At 46.2% G+C, this 17,567-nt stretch overlaps 1 protein-coding gene across 25 annotated transcripts in view; it reads right to left on the bottom strand.

Moving 5' to 3' along the window:
* SPRING1 (SREBF pathway regulator in golgi 1) overlaps positions 1 to 17,567 on the bottom strand; it is a 316,969-nt gene that overhangs the window by 278,016 nt on the left and 21,386 nt on the right. For 2 of the 25 annotated variants that reach the window (XM_082416855.1, XM_082416873.1), the window contains one exon: positions 9,162 to 9,493. The exons of 21 other annotated variants lie outside the window; for them this stretch is intronic. In XM_082416855.1, coding sequence (XP_082272981.1) covers positions 9,446 to 9,493 — 48 coding nt within the window. In that variant the 3' untranslated portion in view covers positions 9,162 to 9,445. Of the gene's footprint in view, positions 1 to 6,136; positions 6,200 to 9,161; positions 9,494 to 9,534; positions 9,670 to 17,567 lie in introns of those variants that run through there. 2 more of the 25 variants (XM_082416874.1, XM_082416876.1) reach the window with 2 other exon arrangements.

The following is a 17,567-nucleotide window of genomic DNA, read 5'->3' on the forward strand; positions in this document are numbered from 1 at the left end:
CCCTCCCTCTCTTCCTTCATCTCATGCAATGCGGTTCAGTAAAAGAGGGCCTGTATTTTCCTCTTGCTGATGGAAGTTGATTAGCAGTCAGGTGGAGTGATGCTCAGGGGACAACACAGCGGATTAATTAAATCACTTCTACTGGCTAAGTGGTGACACTTTGATTTATAGCAGAGCTCACTCAACCAGACAGCAGCTTTTCTTGCATGCCGAAGGAGAGAAGGGCCACACTGGCCACTGGTTGGAGGCCCAGGGCTTTGCAAACTTTAAAGACAAGCATCCTAGTCATTAAAGCAGAGGACCCCCGCTGGGCTCTTTTCTCCAGGGCAGGGGGACCTGCAGGCTCAGGAGAGGAGCTGGAAAGAATGGAGCTGCCGAGGCAGGCCAGCAATCTAACAAAAAGCCAGGGGATCCGTTTTAGAACACGAAGAACTCTATCACACCCCTGCAGAAAGCAGGTTTGAAATGGCTCAGTGCAGTTTTCTCTAGGTTTGTCTCTACCAGAAGGGTTCATTAGCATCGCACCTCGGTTTGCCCTAAAGACATAGCCCTAGGACAGTCCTGTCAAACTGATTCAGGGGCGTTTGTGACTATTTTCCATCACAGCACGGGGTCTTCTCAGTGAGGAGCCCTCAGATCAAATGCACACAATAGCTGTGCTCCTGGTGGTATGTTTTATGTTATGAGCTGGACACATCTTGTGGCTAATCTTGTTTCACTCCTTGCTTGGGCTGCTAGCAAGCTCAGAGGTGACCATGCAGCCCAAACTGCAGGCCCTCACACATGCCCCTGTGTATGAATGCCTTATGGACTGCATGCAGAAGTCTCTCCCAACTCTCCCTTTACGCAGAACACTTCTGTTTATCTTAAAATGTTTGGGGGAAAGCTGCCTCCAATTCCCTTAGGAACAAGGTCATATAGGATAGTTGTCAAAACCCTAGACTGCACACATAGTAAGCAGACTCTAGTTCTCTGATAACCTGTATTGGAGAAGGGTGCTTGTTAAGACACAAATTCCTGGGTCCTACTGCAGACTTTCTGAACCGGAATAGGTCAAGACAGGGCCCAGGAACCTCCTAAGCAATCCTGGAATGTTTGAGAACTATAGTTTTAGAGTGAGACATTCCCAAAACCAAATCTCAGCCCCACCAATTAACAGCAAGTCACCTCAAGCAAGCCCCTTCATCTCTCCAGGCTCCCTTTCCTCAACTATAAAATGGCATTGGTGAGAATTAAATTCAATGTCTGTAGGTAGGCAAACACCTCACGTGGCCAGCTGGAAACTGTAAGATTCAATAAATGGGAAGCGACCCAAGTGGCCGTCAACTGATGAATGGATAAGCAAATGTAGTATATACAGAAATGAAATATTATTCGGTTATGAAAAGAAAGTTCTGATACCTGCCACAACAGGGATGAATCTTGAGGACATTATGCTCAGTGAAAGAAATCAGACACTAAGGAATAAATATTACATGATTCCACTTACATGAGGTACCTAGAGAAGTCAAAGCCATAGAGACAGAAAGTAGAAAGGTGGTTGCCAAGGGCTGGGGGGGAGGGGAGTGAGTGTTTAATGGGTACAGTTTCAGTTTGGGAAAATGAAAAGAGTTCGGGAGCTGGATGGTGGTGAAGACTGAACAACGATATGAATGTACTTCATGACACTGAACTGTGCACTGAGAAATGGTTAAAATGGTAAATTCTATATTAGGTACATTTTATCACAATAAAAAAATAAAATAAATGATAGATATTGTTACCACTCCCACCACCAACAAACCAAATTTATTTTGGACCCCCCCCCCCAATTTCCTGCCTTGCTCCCTCAGATCCTCTACAATCAATTTAGCAACAAAGCATCTGGTTGAGGGGTGGAAGGAGAGCCAATGAGGAATGGGAAAAAAATGACAGTATCCGGCCTCTCATTGCTTTTTCTTTAACCCAGGAGTCCCAAAAGTCTCCAAGATGCCAGAGAACGCTTATCCCAACTGTGAAGGAAGCTGATGCAACATCAAATATTAAAAGGGTAGAGGAGCTGGCATAGCTTTCCATATAAATGAATCTACTAACATATATGAAGATTGCTTTTAAAATTCAAATATAATTATTTTTTAAAAGGCATCCTGTGAGCTCTGTCTCTCTCCCAACACTGACACTTCTGGGCCCCTGTCATGCTCCAGTGAGGCGCCTGTTGGCAGCCATCCCAAAGCACTTTGTAACATGCCCTCCAGATCCTAAGTGAAAACTGATCAAAGAATTGGCACCGGCAAAGACAAGACTGAAATCAGCTCTCAAAGGGGTGGGGCTGAGCTATTGTCCCTCTTTGTGGGAACAGCTGCTTAACGGGGAATTGGAGCGGCGTGATTATAATATGCAGACGGGCCGCTCTGTTAACAGAAGCCGGCTTAAAGTACTCCGGGGGCCTCCACCTTGCGTTTTGGCAAAGGGCTCTGCGAGGATGCTGTGTCAAACCTTTCTGAAAATGTCTCCTTGACACAGAGGGTGAGTGAGGGCGCCGGTGAATCTCATTACAGCCCCACGCCTCCCTCTGCTGTTCCCCTGCTCCCTTTTCTTGGCTGCTGCCGAGGGGGAGCTGCACGGCGGGGGCGGGGGGAGTCATCCTGGCTCCAGTTTTAATCAGGACAGAGGAAATGCGGGAAAGGAGAGGACCTAGGAGCCCAGCTCCTGAGTCCTATGAGGGAGGGTATTTGTCAGTCTGTGGATTTGCAGATTCCCCGGGGCGGGGCGGGGGGGGGCAGGAAGATGGAGTGAGTTTCACCCAAGTTCTTATAAATGATAATACGTCACTGAGAAATTCATCTTCATCGTGCTCAGCACCATCCCAACACTGGGGACCTCAAGGAGCCCCGTGGACACCCCTGACCTCTGGTTTCGTAGGCCAGGGGAGGGGAGGGAAACGATCCTTGAGGCATTAGGTTCTTCCATCTGACATAATCCTCCCCTTCACCAGAGAAGGAAACTGCACTTCAGGAAGGTTAAACCAATTTTACAGAGGTCTCCTAGGAGAAAGTGGCAAGGCTAGGACACACCCCCAGTCTGTTTCACTCTAAGGCATTTTGTTCGTGGGTTGGTTTTGTTTTTTTTTTTTTTTTTTTTTTTTTTTTTTTTTAAATTTTATTTATTTATTTATTTATCCATCCTTGGCTGTGTTGGGTCTTCGTTTCTGTGCGAGGGCTTTCTCTAGTTGTGGCAAGCGGGGGCCACTCTTCATCGCGGTGCGCAGGCCTCTCACTATCGCGGCCTCTCTTGTTGCGGAGCACAGGCTCCAGACGCGCAGGCTCAGTAGTTGTGGCTCACGGGCCCAGTTGCTCCGCGGCATGCGGGATCTTCCCAGACCAGGGCTCGAACCCGTGTCCCCTGCATTGGCAGGCAGATTCTCAACCACTGCGCCACCAGGGAAGCCCGTGGTTTTGTTTTTAATTGCACCCGCCCTAAAAAAACAAATGCATTTCTTTTCTAGGGGGAAAAGTTGGCTGCTCCCAAAATCCTGCCTGCCCCAGTTCGGAAGGATTTCACTGCCTCCTCCACCCATTGGCAGCTAAAAGGCCCCCTGGCCTCCGTCTCTGCAGTGACTGAGGAGATGTGGAGGGAGGCGGTGGGGAGCCGGGGAACAGTTTTAAAATGAATATATGCATGTGTCTCTCCTGCTAATCACTGGAATGCATTTTCAGGAGAGGTGAGCAGAGGGATTAGCTGCAGGACTCCCATTAATGTTAACTTTATTTCAGTAATGAGGTGCCAAGGCATGGAACAATCACGGTGGCTAATATGGTGTAATCACAGTGATGAGATACGCATGCTGGGAAGGGAGGGAGAGGGGGTGAGAGTCAGGAGGGGGAAGCTGCTTGCTAGTGGGGACAATGACACCAAAGAGGCAACAGGAGCCAAATTCGAGAGGAAAAGGGAAGAGGCAGGTGAACCCTGCTGAGGGCTGAGCTGGCTGAAGGAAGGCGCCGCCCGTAGGCAGGAAATAACAACAGCAACTCCTCAGTGAGGACTTACATTGGCCAGGCCAGGTGAGGAACCCTGCTCATTTCATGGCATGCTCAGGAGGAAACGGAGAGCTGGGTATTATCCCCGTTGTAGAGATGGGCAAACCGAGTTTTTAAAAAGTTAAGTCATTTGCCAAAGTCACGTGGCCAGTGGAAGAGTCTCAGTTTGAAGTCAGATTTCTCATAATTGCTACACTTTACAGTATGTCCCCTCCGCTACGAATAGAGGATGGGAGAAATGACATGCAAACACCAGAAGCTAGAAGAGTAGCCCCAGAAGGAGGAAGAAGTGGCTTTGCACATGGCCAACCCTCCCCCCCCGACGCTGGTGCACGGCTGTGTTCGTAGGGCTCACCACACCCAACCAGGGCCACCCATCTGGATGTCTTGGTGATGCTGAGAGAGGGGGATGAAGGAAAGGAGGAGAATCGCCCTCATCAGCCAAGTTCCAGGTACCACCTGTAGCCAGGAAAGAAATCCTCAACGCACCCACGAACAGAAGCTAGAATGTTCGCTGGCTCTCCAGACCACACAAACCCGTCAGCTCGAGAAATGTCTGCTGGCCTGAGACCATTTACTCTCAACAGAGCCTAGTGTCTCTTCAAGTGTGGTCTGCAGGCTCATCTGGGCGCCCCTGGAAAATGCACCTTATCCCCGGAATAAACACTTCCAGGGAGGGGCTCTGTAGCTGCCCTTCCACCAGAGCCCTGGCTTAGGGTTCCCAAAGATTTCTCTGTGCTTTAAAGAGCTTGCAGGTGTCCAAGGCATAGCATTTCGATGTCTATAACCAGTAAGACACACTCTGCCGGTCAGTCCTGCCCCGATCCATGACCCCATCACCTCACGGGTTGCTTAGAATCATGAAGTTCATAACATTCAACATAATTACGGAGCACCTACTATGTCCCAAGCTCTATTCTATGCCCTGAGAATATAGCAGGGGAAAAATCTAAGTCCTGCCTTCCTAGAGCCTGCATTCCAGTGAAGAAGACAAACAGGATGTCCTGTCGGAGAGCGCCGTGAAGAAAAACACTTGCAGGACAGCAGTGATTCTCAACCAGGGCGATGCTGCCTCTCAGGGGACAGTGGGCAATGTCTGGAGACGTTGTTGGTTGTCACAATTGGGTGGGGGTGGGGGTCCACTGTCGTCTGGTGGGGAAGGGAGAGGGATGCTGTTCAACATCTTATAATGCCCACGACAGCCCCCACTGCAAAAAATCGTCTGGCCCCAAATGTCACTAGTGCCGAGGCTGAGGATCCCTGGCGCAGAGAAGACAGAGGTGTGCTCTTCAGGATAGGGGTGCGGGAAGGCCCCTGGAGAGGGACATTTGAGCAGAGACCCAGGGGAGTGAAGGACGTCTATGGGCAGAGGGGGGGCGCACACAGGACACAGCATCTGGTTGGACTGGGGATTTCAGTGTAAGCGCGAGGGAGCCTGGGGGTTCCTGGCAAGATGGTGAGATGCTCTCGCTTACCTTTCCAGAGAGTCCCTCTGCCTATGGGGAGCAAAGGGGAGCAGGAGGACCAGCTGGGAGGCTGCTAGCATCATCTAGACCAGAAACATAGGGGCTTGAACAAGAGCAGGAGAGGCGGGGTGGCAAGAAGTGGTCTGGTGCAGAACATGCCGTCAAGGTAGAGCCTTTGGGACTTGCTCATGGATTAGATGAGGGTGTGACAAAGGAGTCAAGAGTGATGCTTGGAGCCCATTTTCCACTAGGTCCCTGGTCCAAGTGCATCCCTGAAAAACGTGACTCCATGCCCCCCTCCTCCCCTTAACCCAGTGTTTCTCAACTAGGACGACTGTCCCCTCCAGGGAACATTAAAAGGCCGTGTCTGGAGACATTGTGGGTTGTCACCACTGGGAATGAGGGCTGCTACTGGCACCTAGTGGGTAGAGACCAGGGATGCTACTCAACGTCCTACAGTGCACAGCAGAGCCTCCCCCTCTCCCACCTCAAAGAATCATCTGGCCCCAAATGTCAACAGTGGTGAGGCTGAGGAATCCCTCCCCACCCCTGCCCCCTGCCACATCCTCTCACACAGGGCCCGGCCCCACCAATTTAGGAGGACTTCATCAGAGCCTGGAGATTCCGAATCAATGCATGTCAGTGGCTAAGGTCCATATTAACTACATCTCACTTGCTTCTGATGGTGACACAGATCAGATGCTGCTGCTGTCGCCGCTGCCGCCACATGAAACAAGAGTGTTGGAGAGCAAATTCATTATCCAGCTGTTAAGAGCGACAGCATATACACGTCTCTCTCAGACTGGGGGACCTGGGAGCCAGCCCTGCTGTATGACTAAGTGGCTGCCAGCCTCCTCCTCCCTGTAACCTTGACACGCCGGGGCAGGGCCTCCAACGCACAAGCTAAAAATCCAAAAGGCAACATCGGCGGCAACAAATGGATGGGTTAATTTGTTTCATGCCCCTGTCGCTAGCAGACTTTCATGGTTTAATATCCCAGATGCTAGGAATCAGATTCGGCAGAAGGAAGAAAATGTGATGTCGATGTAGAGATCCGATTGTATTCAGTTGTGTTTGCTTAAAAACCGGTTTTGGGTCCGCAGGTTATTCTGGCTGGCTTGGACCTCTAGCAACAAGCTATCACACTTCCAGGTGGTATCTTTAAGGAAAGCTAATTAGGATTCTTGGCACTTGTAGCATGAAACGTTTTACAATTTTCTTCAAAGCAATTTGCCAACATTAGCTAATTAAAACACCCAGCCTTCCGTTGAGGGACAATGGGAAGAAAGTAGAATCTTCATTTCTGAGCATCTGCTGGAGGGTAAAAGCTCCGAATTCCTGTTGCTTCCACTTGGTGGAGGTCTTTCTCTGAAGGTGGCCTTGCATGGTTGTTAGCAACCTTCTAGGGATCACTGAAAAGACTCCATCTTTTCTAGCACTTTGTCTCTAAAATAAAGGACAACACTAAGAAGGGAGTTTGACCAATTAAGATTGGTTCGCTAAGCCAGAGGTCAGTACACTATAGCCTGCAGGCTGAATCCAGCCACCGACCTGTGTAAATAAAGTTTTATTGTAACACAGCCAAGCCCATTTGTGTACATAGTGTCTTTGGTCGCACTCAAGCAACGACAGTGAAGTTAAACATTTAAAACAGAGCGTGAAGTTAAACATTTAAAACAGAGCCCGTATAACTTCAAAACTGGAAATACTTACCTTCAGGCCCTTTACAGAGAAAGTTTGTTGACTCCTGCACTTCACATCTGCCTTGACCGTGATCTTCCACCTGGGAGGGTCAAACTGCCCCTGGCCCTGACCAGGCTTATCTCATGCATCCATCTCCAGGTGTCTATGTCATCAATAGGGCTTCTGAGATTCTGCACTCTAGGCCAAAACAAGAACCAGCACACCCACGTGGGGAGAAAACCTTCTTCGTACAGGACAAGGGGCTCAGCCTAGACATGTGCATGCTGTTGGCAGAAGGGCAGAGAGGGCCCGGGAAAGAGCACAGATGGCCTTCATTTCAAGTCACTTCTTGCCTAAGGCCATTGCATCGCATCAAAATGCAGGGCTGGGTCTGAGCCCCACTTCCTGGCTCCTCGGGCCTGGTAAGCCGCATCCCCTCTCATGGGTCGTTTCCTCCTGTGTAAAGTGGGAAACATTCCTGCTTTGCAGGGATGCTGTGCTGTGTTTCACTACGTCTTTCGAGACTCCATTGTCAATGCTGCCACACAACGCTCCCTCTACCGAGGGCCAGAAGGGAGGACCGACCCCCGTTAACCGGTGTTCCCCCTATTCAAACCCCCCATTCCGGTCCTGGCCCCTCAGCTCTCCTCCCAGAGTCTCATTACGGTTATTAGCACAAGACCCCAAATGAAGGCTTTTGAATAAGTGTCCTTGGACAGGAGAAGGGTTATGTAATTTTAAAAAGAGGGGAATTTGAATTTACTCCGCCAGTGTAAAAGTGACAATTAGGAAATGTCAAAACCCAATAGACTCTCCTTTTTATTTCATTTTCATAAGAATCGCAGGGCCAGCCTTCCCCTGCAATTCATCCCCAACATCCCTCCCTCCCCAGGCCCCACCACGCAATCTGAAAATTCCGTGCTCGGAATTCACTCCCCTGTGTTGAGTACCGCCCACTGGGTAAGGCCTCTAGTTCAAGGAAGGGCACAGGGATGGAGCTCGCCAGGTCCCAGGGTTGCCTAGGATTGTTGGGAGGGGTCAGGGGTCACCAATAGAGTCAATTCCTCTGGTCCCGAGGTGTCCGACAGCAGGACTGATGTGACTTGTCAGCTTGGGGGTGGCAGAGACATTCTAGACACCCCCTTCCATTTTTCCCCCAGCCTCACTGGTACATGCTTATCTGCCTTTGTTTGTGTGGAGTAGCTTGAAGGGTCCTTATTCATCCAGGACAAAACTGCTTTACGAGGGTAAAGAAAAACTCTACTGTTGGAAACATTCCCAGCATCCCCCTTATAACAAGGCCCCTCTGCCAATCGGCCCCTTGAAGAAGGAACTGGGGAGGCAGAGCTGGGGGTGACCGGCAGATAGGAGAAGGGCCCTGCCTAGAGATGCTGCACAGGCCTTTCAGAATCAGAGGACAATGCGTGTGTGTCCCACAGACTCGCAAACCGCCACGGGCAGGACTGGGGTCCTGCAGCGTAGACCACAGAGGGCTCAAGCAGACCACTAACTTAGGGCATCTGAACAAGGAAACCACAGACTGCTGCCAAGTGGCCAGTCTTTTAGCTTAGTCCAAACCCCTCATTTCACATTTTGGATCCACTCAGCTGCACTGCCCGCTAGAAGCTTCTGAAGGTAAAGGGGCTTAACAGCTTGTTCACCAGCCTGAAAGTCACAGAATCATAGCAACTCAGGGTTGGAAGATGGAAATGAATATTTGCTGAACGTGGCATGTGCAAGAAACTTTACATAATCTATTTAAGCCAAAAAGAGCCTGTGAGGAGGGTACTGTCACGCCTGTCTTACAAATATGAAAACCAAGCTCCAGAGCAACTAAGTATTAGGGTAAAATGACGCTACTCGTCAGGGGCAGAATTGGAGATTAAGCTCAGGTCTTTCTGGCTGAGCCTGGCTCTCCACTCTGGCTTCCACTTCCTCCGTGGGGGTCCCAAGCACAACACCTCTCCCCAACACACACACCAGCCCTTTGCAAAGCTTCTTGTACACGTTTTAAAAACAGCTTTATTGGGACATAATATAAATATAAAATGCACACCTATTTCAAGTGTATTCTTAGTATACTTCTTAGTATATTCAGAGTTGTGCAGCCACCCCAACATGTGTTGTAATGGAATTATACAACATGTGGTCTTTGGGGACTGGCTTCTTTCACTCAGCATCATGTTTTCAAGGGTCGTCCGTGCTGTAGGCTTGTGTCAGTACCTCATTCCTTTCTATGGCTGAACCATATTCCGTCGTATGGATAGTCCACATTTTTGTTCACCCATTCATCTTTTGACAGGCATTTGGATTGTTTCCACTTTTTGGCTGTTGTGAACAACACTGGTATGAATATCTGTGTAAGTGTTTTTCTGCACATTTTTTAAAAAATCACATTTTTACTCCTTTTATTAAAGGTTGAAAGTTATAAACACCTGTTCTCTCATTGAACAACACTGCAAATATTTGTTGAAATGACGAGGCATTTATGACAGGAGAAGCAGCTGGATGTGGTGAAAAGAAAGTAGGTCAGGAGCCAGGGCACAGAATTTATTTTTTTCATTCATTCAATAAAGACCTATTAAAATACACTATAAGGCATTATACTGGGTTCTAATGATTTTACATCCTGACTATTCTATCATTCATTAAAAGAAAAGTTTTTGCCCATTCTGTCCTAGAAAACAAAGGTCAGTCATTTATCTTTCCAAGGCCTCACTCTCATCAGCAAAGTGGGGACAATACATACACCTGGGTATAGCTGGGAGGGCTGGGAGAAGAAGGTATAATGATACACCTGACAGTCCTAGACTATCAGGGACTCAACAAATATGATAATATGACCCATATGACAAGAGAAATGACTTGCATTCATTTTCCTTTCCTCACCTAAGGTAAAGTATTGCTTTCTACTCAATGATGAAATGTTTCACACACCAGGAACTGCCTGTAGAATGAGAAACACACAAGCTTCCCTGCCTTATAGAAAACAGATTTGGTTTTCATAAGTGGTTGAATCTTTAAATGCTACCTCCAAAGGTGGAAAAACCTTTTAAAGCAACAGAAGTAGGTCAGAATGAAAACAATTAGTTGGTACCTGACAATCTACCACGGAGAAGGGAAAAAAGGAAAAGACCTTCCACAGAACGTTCAAGTTCCTGGCATTGCACTTTCCCAAATTTGCCAGAAGATGGCGATGTGGTCCCACAAGGTTGCATTAGTGCAACGTTGGCAATGGAATCACAGGGACAAAGGGCACCTGAAGTTGTGCTGCTTGGAAACTTGCTCACCTTGTCAATTGCACTGCAGAGGTCTGGGCATCACTAAGCACATTCCAAGGGAGAAAAAGAGACATGAGTAACAATGATGTGTTTACAAAGGCTACAGGGATCTGACGAAATTTGCAAATGGCTTGAGGTCTAACTCCAGATATCACCAGAATAGAGTTATTGGGGGTGGAGGTAGGGATAAGGGCATTAAAACATTGTGCAAGTTAGTATCAAATAATTATCCCTTTATGTTACATCTATTCCAAGGAATATTAACATTCCTTAAAAATCAAGTGGTGGGCTTCCCTGGTGGCGCAGTGGTTGAGAATCTGCCTGCCAATGCAGGGGACACGGGTTCGAGCCCTGGTCTGGGAGGATCCCACATGCCGCGGAGCAACTAGGCCCGTGAGCCACAATTACTGAGCCTGCGCGTCTGGAGCCTGTGCTCCGCAACAAGAGAGGCCGCGATAAGGAGAGGCCCGCGCGCCGTGATGAAGAGTGGCCCCCACTTGCCGCAACTAGAGAAGGCCCTCACACAGAAATGAAGACCCAACACAGCCATAAATAAATAAAACAAATAAATAAAGATACATGAAATTGCTAAAATTAAAAAAAAAAGGGACATGCTCATCATCCATCCTTTAAAAAAAAAAAAAAAAAATCAAGTGGTATTAGACATGACACCACAAGCACAAGCAACCAAAGAAAAATTAGTTAAATTGAACTTCATCAAAATTACAACTTTTATGCTTTAAAGAACACCATCAAGAAAGTGAAATGTCAACCCACAGAATGGGAGAAATGTTTGCAAATCATGAACCCAATAAGGGGTTCATATCCAAAATATATAAAGAACTCGAACAATTCAAGAATAAAAAGACAACCCAATTTTAAAATGGGCAAAGAATTAGGATAGACATCTCTCTAAAGAAGATGTCCACGTGGCCACTAAGCACATGAAGAGACGTTCAACATCATTAGCTATCAGGGATATGCTAAGTCAAAAGCCACAATGAGATACCACTTCATCAGCACCAGGATGGCTGCAATCAAAAGGACAGACAATGACAAGTCTTAGCAAGGACGTGGAGTAATTAGAATCCTCATACACTGCTGGTGGGAATGTGAAATGGTACAATTGCTTTGAAAAACAGTCTGGCAGTTCCTCAAAAGATGAAACAGAGTTACCATATAACCCAGTAATTCCACTTCTAGGTATATGCCTAGAACAGAAAGTGTATGTCCGCACAAAACTTATACACAAATGTTCACAGCAACATTATCCACAATAACCAAAAAGTGGAAACAACCCAAATGCCCATCAACTGATGAATGGATAAGCAAATGTGGTCTATTCATATGATGGTATACTATTTAGCCATAAAAAGGAATGTAGTACTGAGACATGCTACAACATGAGTGAACTTTGAAAACATGTTAAGTGAAAGAAGTTAGTAACAAGAGACTACATACTGTATGATTCTATTTATATGAAATATCCATTAATAGGTCAATCCATAGAGACAGAAGGTAAATTAATTGTTGCCACAGGCTGGCAGGGAGGAAGAAAGAGGAGTGACTGCCAACAGGTATGGGGTTTCTTTTGGGGAGATGAAAATGTTCTGGAATTAGTGGTAGTGTCTGCATAACCTTGTGAATAGGAAAAATTACTGAACTGTATACTTAAAAAGGGTGAACTGTATGGTGTATGAGTATTTCAACTAAAAAATAAATTTTTAAAAAAGAACAAAGTACTGATACATGCTATAATTGGACAAACCATGAAAACATGGTGCTTTCATGTTTGTGAAAGGAACCAGTCACAAAAGATCACATATTGTATGATTACATTTATATGAAATGTCCAGAATAGGCAAATCTACAGACAGAAAGTAGATTAGTGGTCATCTAGGGCTGGAAGGATTGGGGGGAAATGGGAGGGCAATAGCTAACGGGTATGGGACTTCCTTCTGGGGTGATGAAAATGTTCTAAAATTGATTGTGGTGATGGTTGCACAATTCTGTGAATATACTAAAATCACTGAATTGTACACTTTAAATGGGTGAACTGCATGGTAAGTGAATTGTATCTCAACAAAGCTGCTACAAAAAATAGAGTTCCAGGGCTGCTGGGTCACACAACGGGGAAGGGGCAAGGGGTGGCGTGGAACACACCATTCTCTTTGTTACCAAATGAATTGATGCCCCCTGGAGTTGTGAAATGAAATGTGGGCCTTCACCCACCTCCCTGAATCAATGCATTCTTGGTGGGCAGTGACCTTGGTTCCGTAACTCCACAGCCAGCCTGGCATGCAGGCCACTTTCTCTGCCTTGTGATCCCCAAATCAGATGTCAAAGCCCCATTTGAGGGCCATTCATTTGGTTACAAAATGGTAAAATAGGATCACAATTTTCTTTTTTGTTAAATATATTAATATATGTGCATGTGTATGAAAAGAGATACACACCAAATAATGGTTATCTACAAATGGAAGGATTATGAAGGCTTCTATTCTCTTTACTTCTCTAATTTTCTATAATGCAATATGTCACTTTATAATTAGGAAAAATTAGAAAAATGCATATATGTGTATATGCATCAACTGTGTTGCTGTATCACAACTGCATGTCGGCATTCTATTTTAAACTGGTTCTAATTTAATTTGTTTTACTAATCAGTACTACGTACAAATACACAGAGTTTCCTCAAATCCTTTTTGCAAAGAAACAAGCTATACTAGTGTAGGTCTATGAATGAGGTGGAACTAAATAAATGGTTCCTGGATGTCCAAGCATAAAAGACTTTCTCTGGAAACCCAAAGTGACAGTTTATCCTAAGGGGGACGGTAGCATTGACACCTAAGAATGTTTAGGTACTATGTTCCCAAAACCAGAGGCTCAGGATCAACTCGATTTTAAATTCCAGAAGACTGTCTTCCAGTTCTCTGTACTCCCTAGCACAGAGCTAAGCACACAGTAAATGCCAAGTAAATACATGCTGAATGAATGACTGGGGCTGGCAATTCCCCGTCATCACCATTCAAGGGGCAACGAAGTTTAACCCAGGGTTTCTCCACCTCAACACTGTGGACAGTGGGGGCTGTGCCTCAATTAGAGGCCAACAGTACTTCTACACACACACTTCGTGACAATCAAAACTGTCTTCACACATTGGCTTATGTCCCCCGGGGGGCAAAATCTCCCTGCACTTCAACACCACAGATTCAAAGCAGCACTTTTCAGGTCTTGAAGCTACCAACTAGAATCCTGGAATGCCAGGGCTGGAAGGACCCTCATACGTGCTCCCATGTACACTTTCACAGATGGGCAAACAGGCCCAGAAAAAAAGAGACACACTGGAGCCAAGATGACTCCAGCAATACAGCTCAGTGTTGCTCCCTACCCCGTGCTGTCCTTCGGGTTTGCGTAGTAACTCAGCATCATTTCCTTCAAGGATTTTATCAGTCAGTGAGGGCCGTCGTAACAAAATACCACAGACTGGGGAGCTAAAACGGCAGGAATTTATTCTCTCGCGGTTCTGGAGGCTGGAAGTCCGAGATCAAGGTGTCAGTAGGTTTGTTTCTCCTGAGGCCCTCCTTGGCTTGCAGACGGCTGCCCTCTTAAAGCCCTGGTGTCTCTCCCTCTTCTTAGAAGGACACAGTCCTATTAGATTAGAAGCCACCCTCACAGCTTCACTTTAACTTAATCACCTCTTCAAAGGCCTTTTCTCTAAATAGGTTACATTCTGATGCACTGGGGTTGGGAATTCAGCATACGGATTTTGGGAGGAGACAATTCAGCCCATTATAAGGACTCTGCTCAGTGGGAAAAAGAATGTTAAGATAGAGCCCTCTCACCTGGGTTGTGCTGAAAGGCTAAGATCCCCTTTCAATGCATTATTCAAAAACCCTTCCTGGCAGGACTAGCAGCGAGGTGAAACATTCTGCTTAAATCAAGGATGATCCAAACCCAAGGTCAAACAGCAAGCTTCAGAGCAAATAACCCCTCCTCCATCTAGGACCTCCTTCTCAGCGCTCAGAGCCCAGTATGGCACTTACTACATCACAGGGGCTAAAAGTCCAGGTCCAAGAGCAAAAAAAGATCTGGGTTCCGTCACTATCCTGGTTTAAACCACTAAGACAGTGTTCCCCTACACGAAGAAATTAATCTGAGTTTGTTTTTTTAGAATGAGGATAAAAAGACCTACTACCTCATAAGCGTGGTTGTTAGGATTAAATAAGAGGCGTTTAGCGCCAGAAATGATAGGAAGACAGTCGCTGCTATCACAGTGTGCCTAGGCTGGGCCCACGTGCACCTTCCAGGGCTCTGAAGTTGGCATCTAACGGTATAACCTAGAGCAAAATTTAACCTGAGCATCAGAGCCTTGCTCTTAAAATGAAGATGAGAAAGAATACCGGCCTCAGAAGACAGTGCCATGTGAAAGTGATGGTGCAAATGTTTTTTGTCTGGGTAGGAATGGTCAAGAGACTATTCTACATTTTGCCCTGGTGAACGGGAGAGGAGGAAGAAGGGGGCAGTCACGGGCACTGGTTAAGCCTGGGGTCTTCGAGGGCACCAGCAGCAGATCTATTTCCTTCTCCTTGCAATGGATACTCCCCTGAGTCCCTGTGCACAAAATCGACAGGCCCCGGGAAAGAGTCTTGGTTTGTCGTCACTACCAGATGGTCCTTCATTGTCTTAGGGAGAGGGAATCCACTCAGGCACAGGTCCCACAGTCTCCCGACAAGGACTATGCTGAGGACAGAAAACCTAAGGAATTGGTGCCGCCAAGTGGCACAGAGAGCAACTGCTCTTTGTGCCCCTGGCACCTCCTTCTTCTCTCCTCTCCCCTTCCTCTTCCTCCCATCTCTCTCTCTTCCCCCTTCTTTCCTTGAAAGAGTGCCCACGACCATCGTTTAATTCAGTGGCCATCCTTGAAGGTCTGAAAAGGCTGTGGTGAAAAGACAGGGCTTTAAGATCATATTGGACCTGACTCCGTAGTTCCTCCCTGCGCTAAATCAGGTCAATGAGCTTATTTGTGTCAAATAAATGAGCCCGGCTGACGGCTAAGCAGCTGCAAGACTATTTATCTCAGGCCTCCAAGCTGGCACTCAGCAGGCTGCAGGCAAAGCTCAGGAGGGGCACGGGTGTCAGGGCCTGAGCTCTCGGAGCATGCCCTGGATTGCTGCCCAGACAAAAACCTCCTGAGAGAAACTGAGTCCAGCACGTGTGTCGGGGGCGGGGGGAGATGGGGCGAGACTCTAGGCCTCTGAAACTATGGAGGTGAGCAGAGAAGATTCCAGCTCCAAATAGCAGCCCACGGAGCATCTGGGAACATCTTTAGAAAATGACATCCCTCCTGCCCTCAAAAACCATCATATGGGCCACAAACTTGACAAAGCAGAGCTGGCTTTTGGGGAAACTTGGCTGCTTTGAGCTCAGCTCATCCTTTCCCCAAACCAGACATCCAGAAAGACGGTACCCATGTGTCCTTCCCAGCCATTTTATATATTTTTTTATTTTTTTAATTCTGCAGTTAGTGATTCACTGAAATGAATGACATACTTCAGAGATTTGGAGTGGGGCTCCCCCCATCTTTTTCTCTTAGCTCTCTCAGGAAAGCGGCATTCTGCCGTGACAGGCTTTGACCTCAGCACATTTCCTGCAGGTCAACTCTGGCTGAAATAGAATGTCTGTAACTTATTTGTGAAGAACACAAAGACTTGTCTCCCCACTGTGTAAAAATCAGACAGAAAAGGGATGCAGAAATGCAATGACAAACTTGTATGCATTTCTAAAAGGGCTTTCAATCCTACCCTGGCTTTATTTTAGAGGCCAGATGACACAATTAAAATGTGTACTTTAAAAAAAATAAATAAAAATAAAAAAATTAAAAATAAATAAAATGTGTACTTTTCCCGCTCTGTAAATTAATTAGCTATAGTTGGGTTAAGCCAACACAACAAGAACTGTTTTAAAATATTATGTACAGCAGGATTCTACCTTTATTTATGTACTAACACAAAATACACATTCATGTACGAAAAAAAGATAACTTTACATAAAAACTTTAATTAGTGGTTATCTTTGGGGGCTGGGGATCTGACTATTGTGGTACAATTTAGTATCTTTGTAATTTTCTATTATTTTAAAATGTAATTCCCTACATTTTCAGGTTTCTGCCTAGTAATCACGAAAGAAATGAAAGGGAAACCTTTCACTGAGCGATGACTACAGAAGCCCTTAATAGGAATTCCAAGATGCTCTGAGCATCTCAGGTTAAGCATGCCTAAATAATTTAGCACTGTATTAAGGTATAGCTACAGAGCACATTCTGGGCTTCCCTGCCAAAAGACAGCTGTTTTTATGATGGAAAACACAGCAGCTGTCTTCACAGGTGCAGAGCAGCAATACATAATAAGTTGGTCCCAGCAGAGAAGAATATGGTCTCTATTTAAAATCCGAGGAGAAAAAGGCAAAAAACGGTGAGCCCCAGTTGAAATCTTCAAGAGAAAAGGGGAAGCCCTGATTTGAAGAAAACAGGCTCCAGATGGCTGGTTTCCACTTACCCAGTGAAAATCAAAGCCAAGGACCAAGTCGCTGGGCTCTGGTCTTGCTTTAACACGCGGCAGGATCTTTGGCACAAAAATCAGAATTTTGGATCTGCAAGATACCTTAGCAATCACCCTCCTTTGACAAATGAGGAAACCAAAGCCAGAATAGGTTAATGTACTCAAGGCCATTAATGCCTGTGCTCTCATCAGTAAAATTAGGATGCTACTCACAGACTTCATTCTGCTGTTACACTTATAAACACACACACTCCTAATAGTGACATGTGACCAACACAGTCTGAAATCTTGAATTTAACTGATAGCCAACACCACTTCTTCTCATTTAGCAAACACTTCTGCTTTTGATAACCCGGATGTAAGCTGACCAGAGCTTGCCTACTCTATGCTGCATAAAAAAATGTATGAATTTAGAAAGTCCAAAGACCTGAGGAACTACTGACCCTACCAAAAACTTGTAAAGTACCCACTTAGAAATAAAATGCATTTCTAGCAGTGATATGTTTTGGTTCCTCCGAGCCCACAGACTGTGCAGTCCTGAGAAACAATACAGCTGGACCC

Source organism: Balaenoptera physalus (assembly GCF_965194825.1).
Source record: "Balaenoptera physalus genome assembly, chromosome: 12".
Taxonomy (NCBI): Eukaryota; Metazoa; Chordata; class Mammalia; order Artiodactyla; family Balaenopteridae; genus Balaenoptera; species Balaenoptera physalus.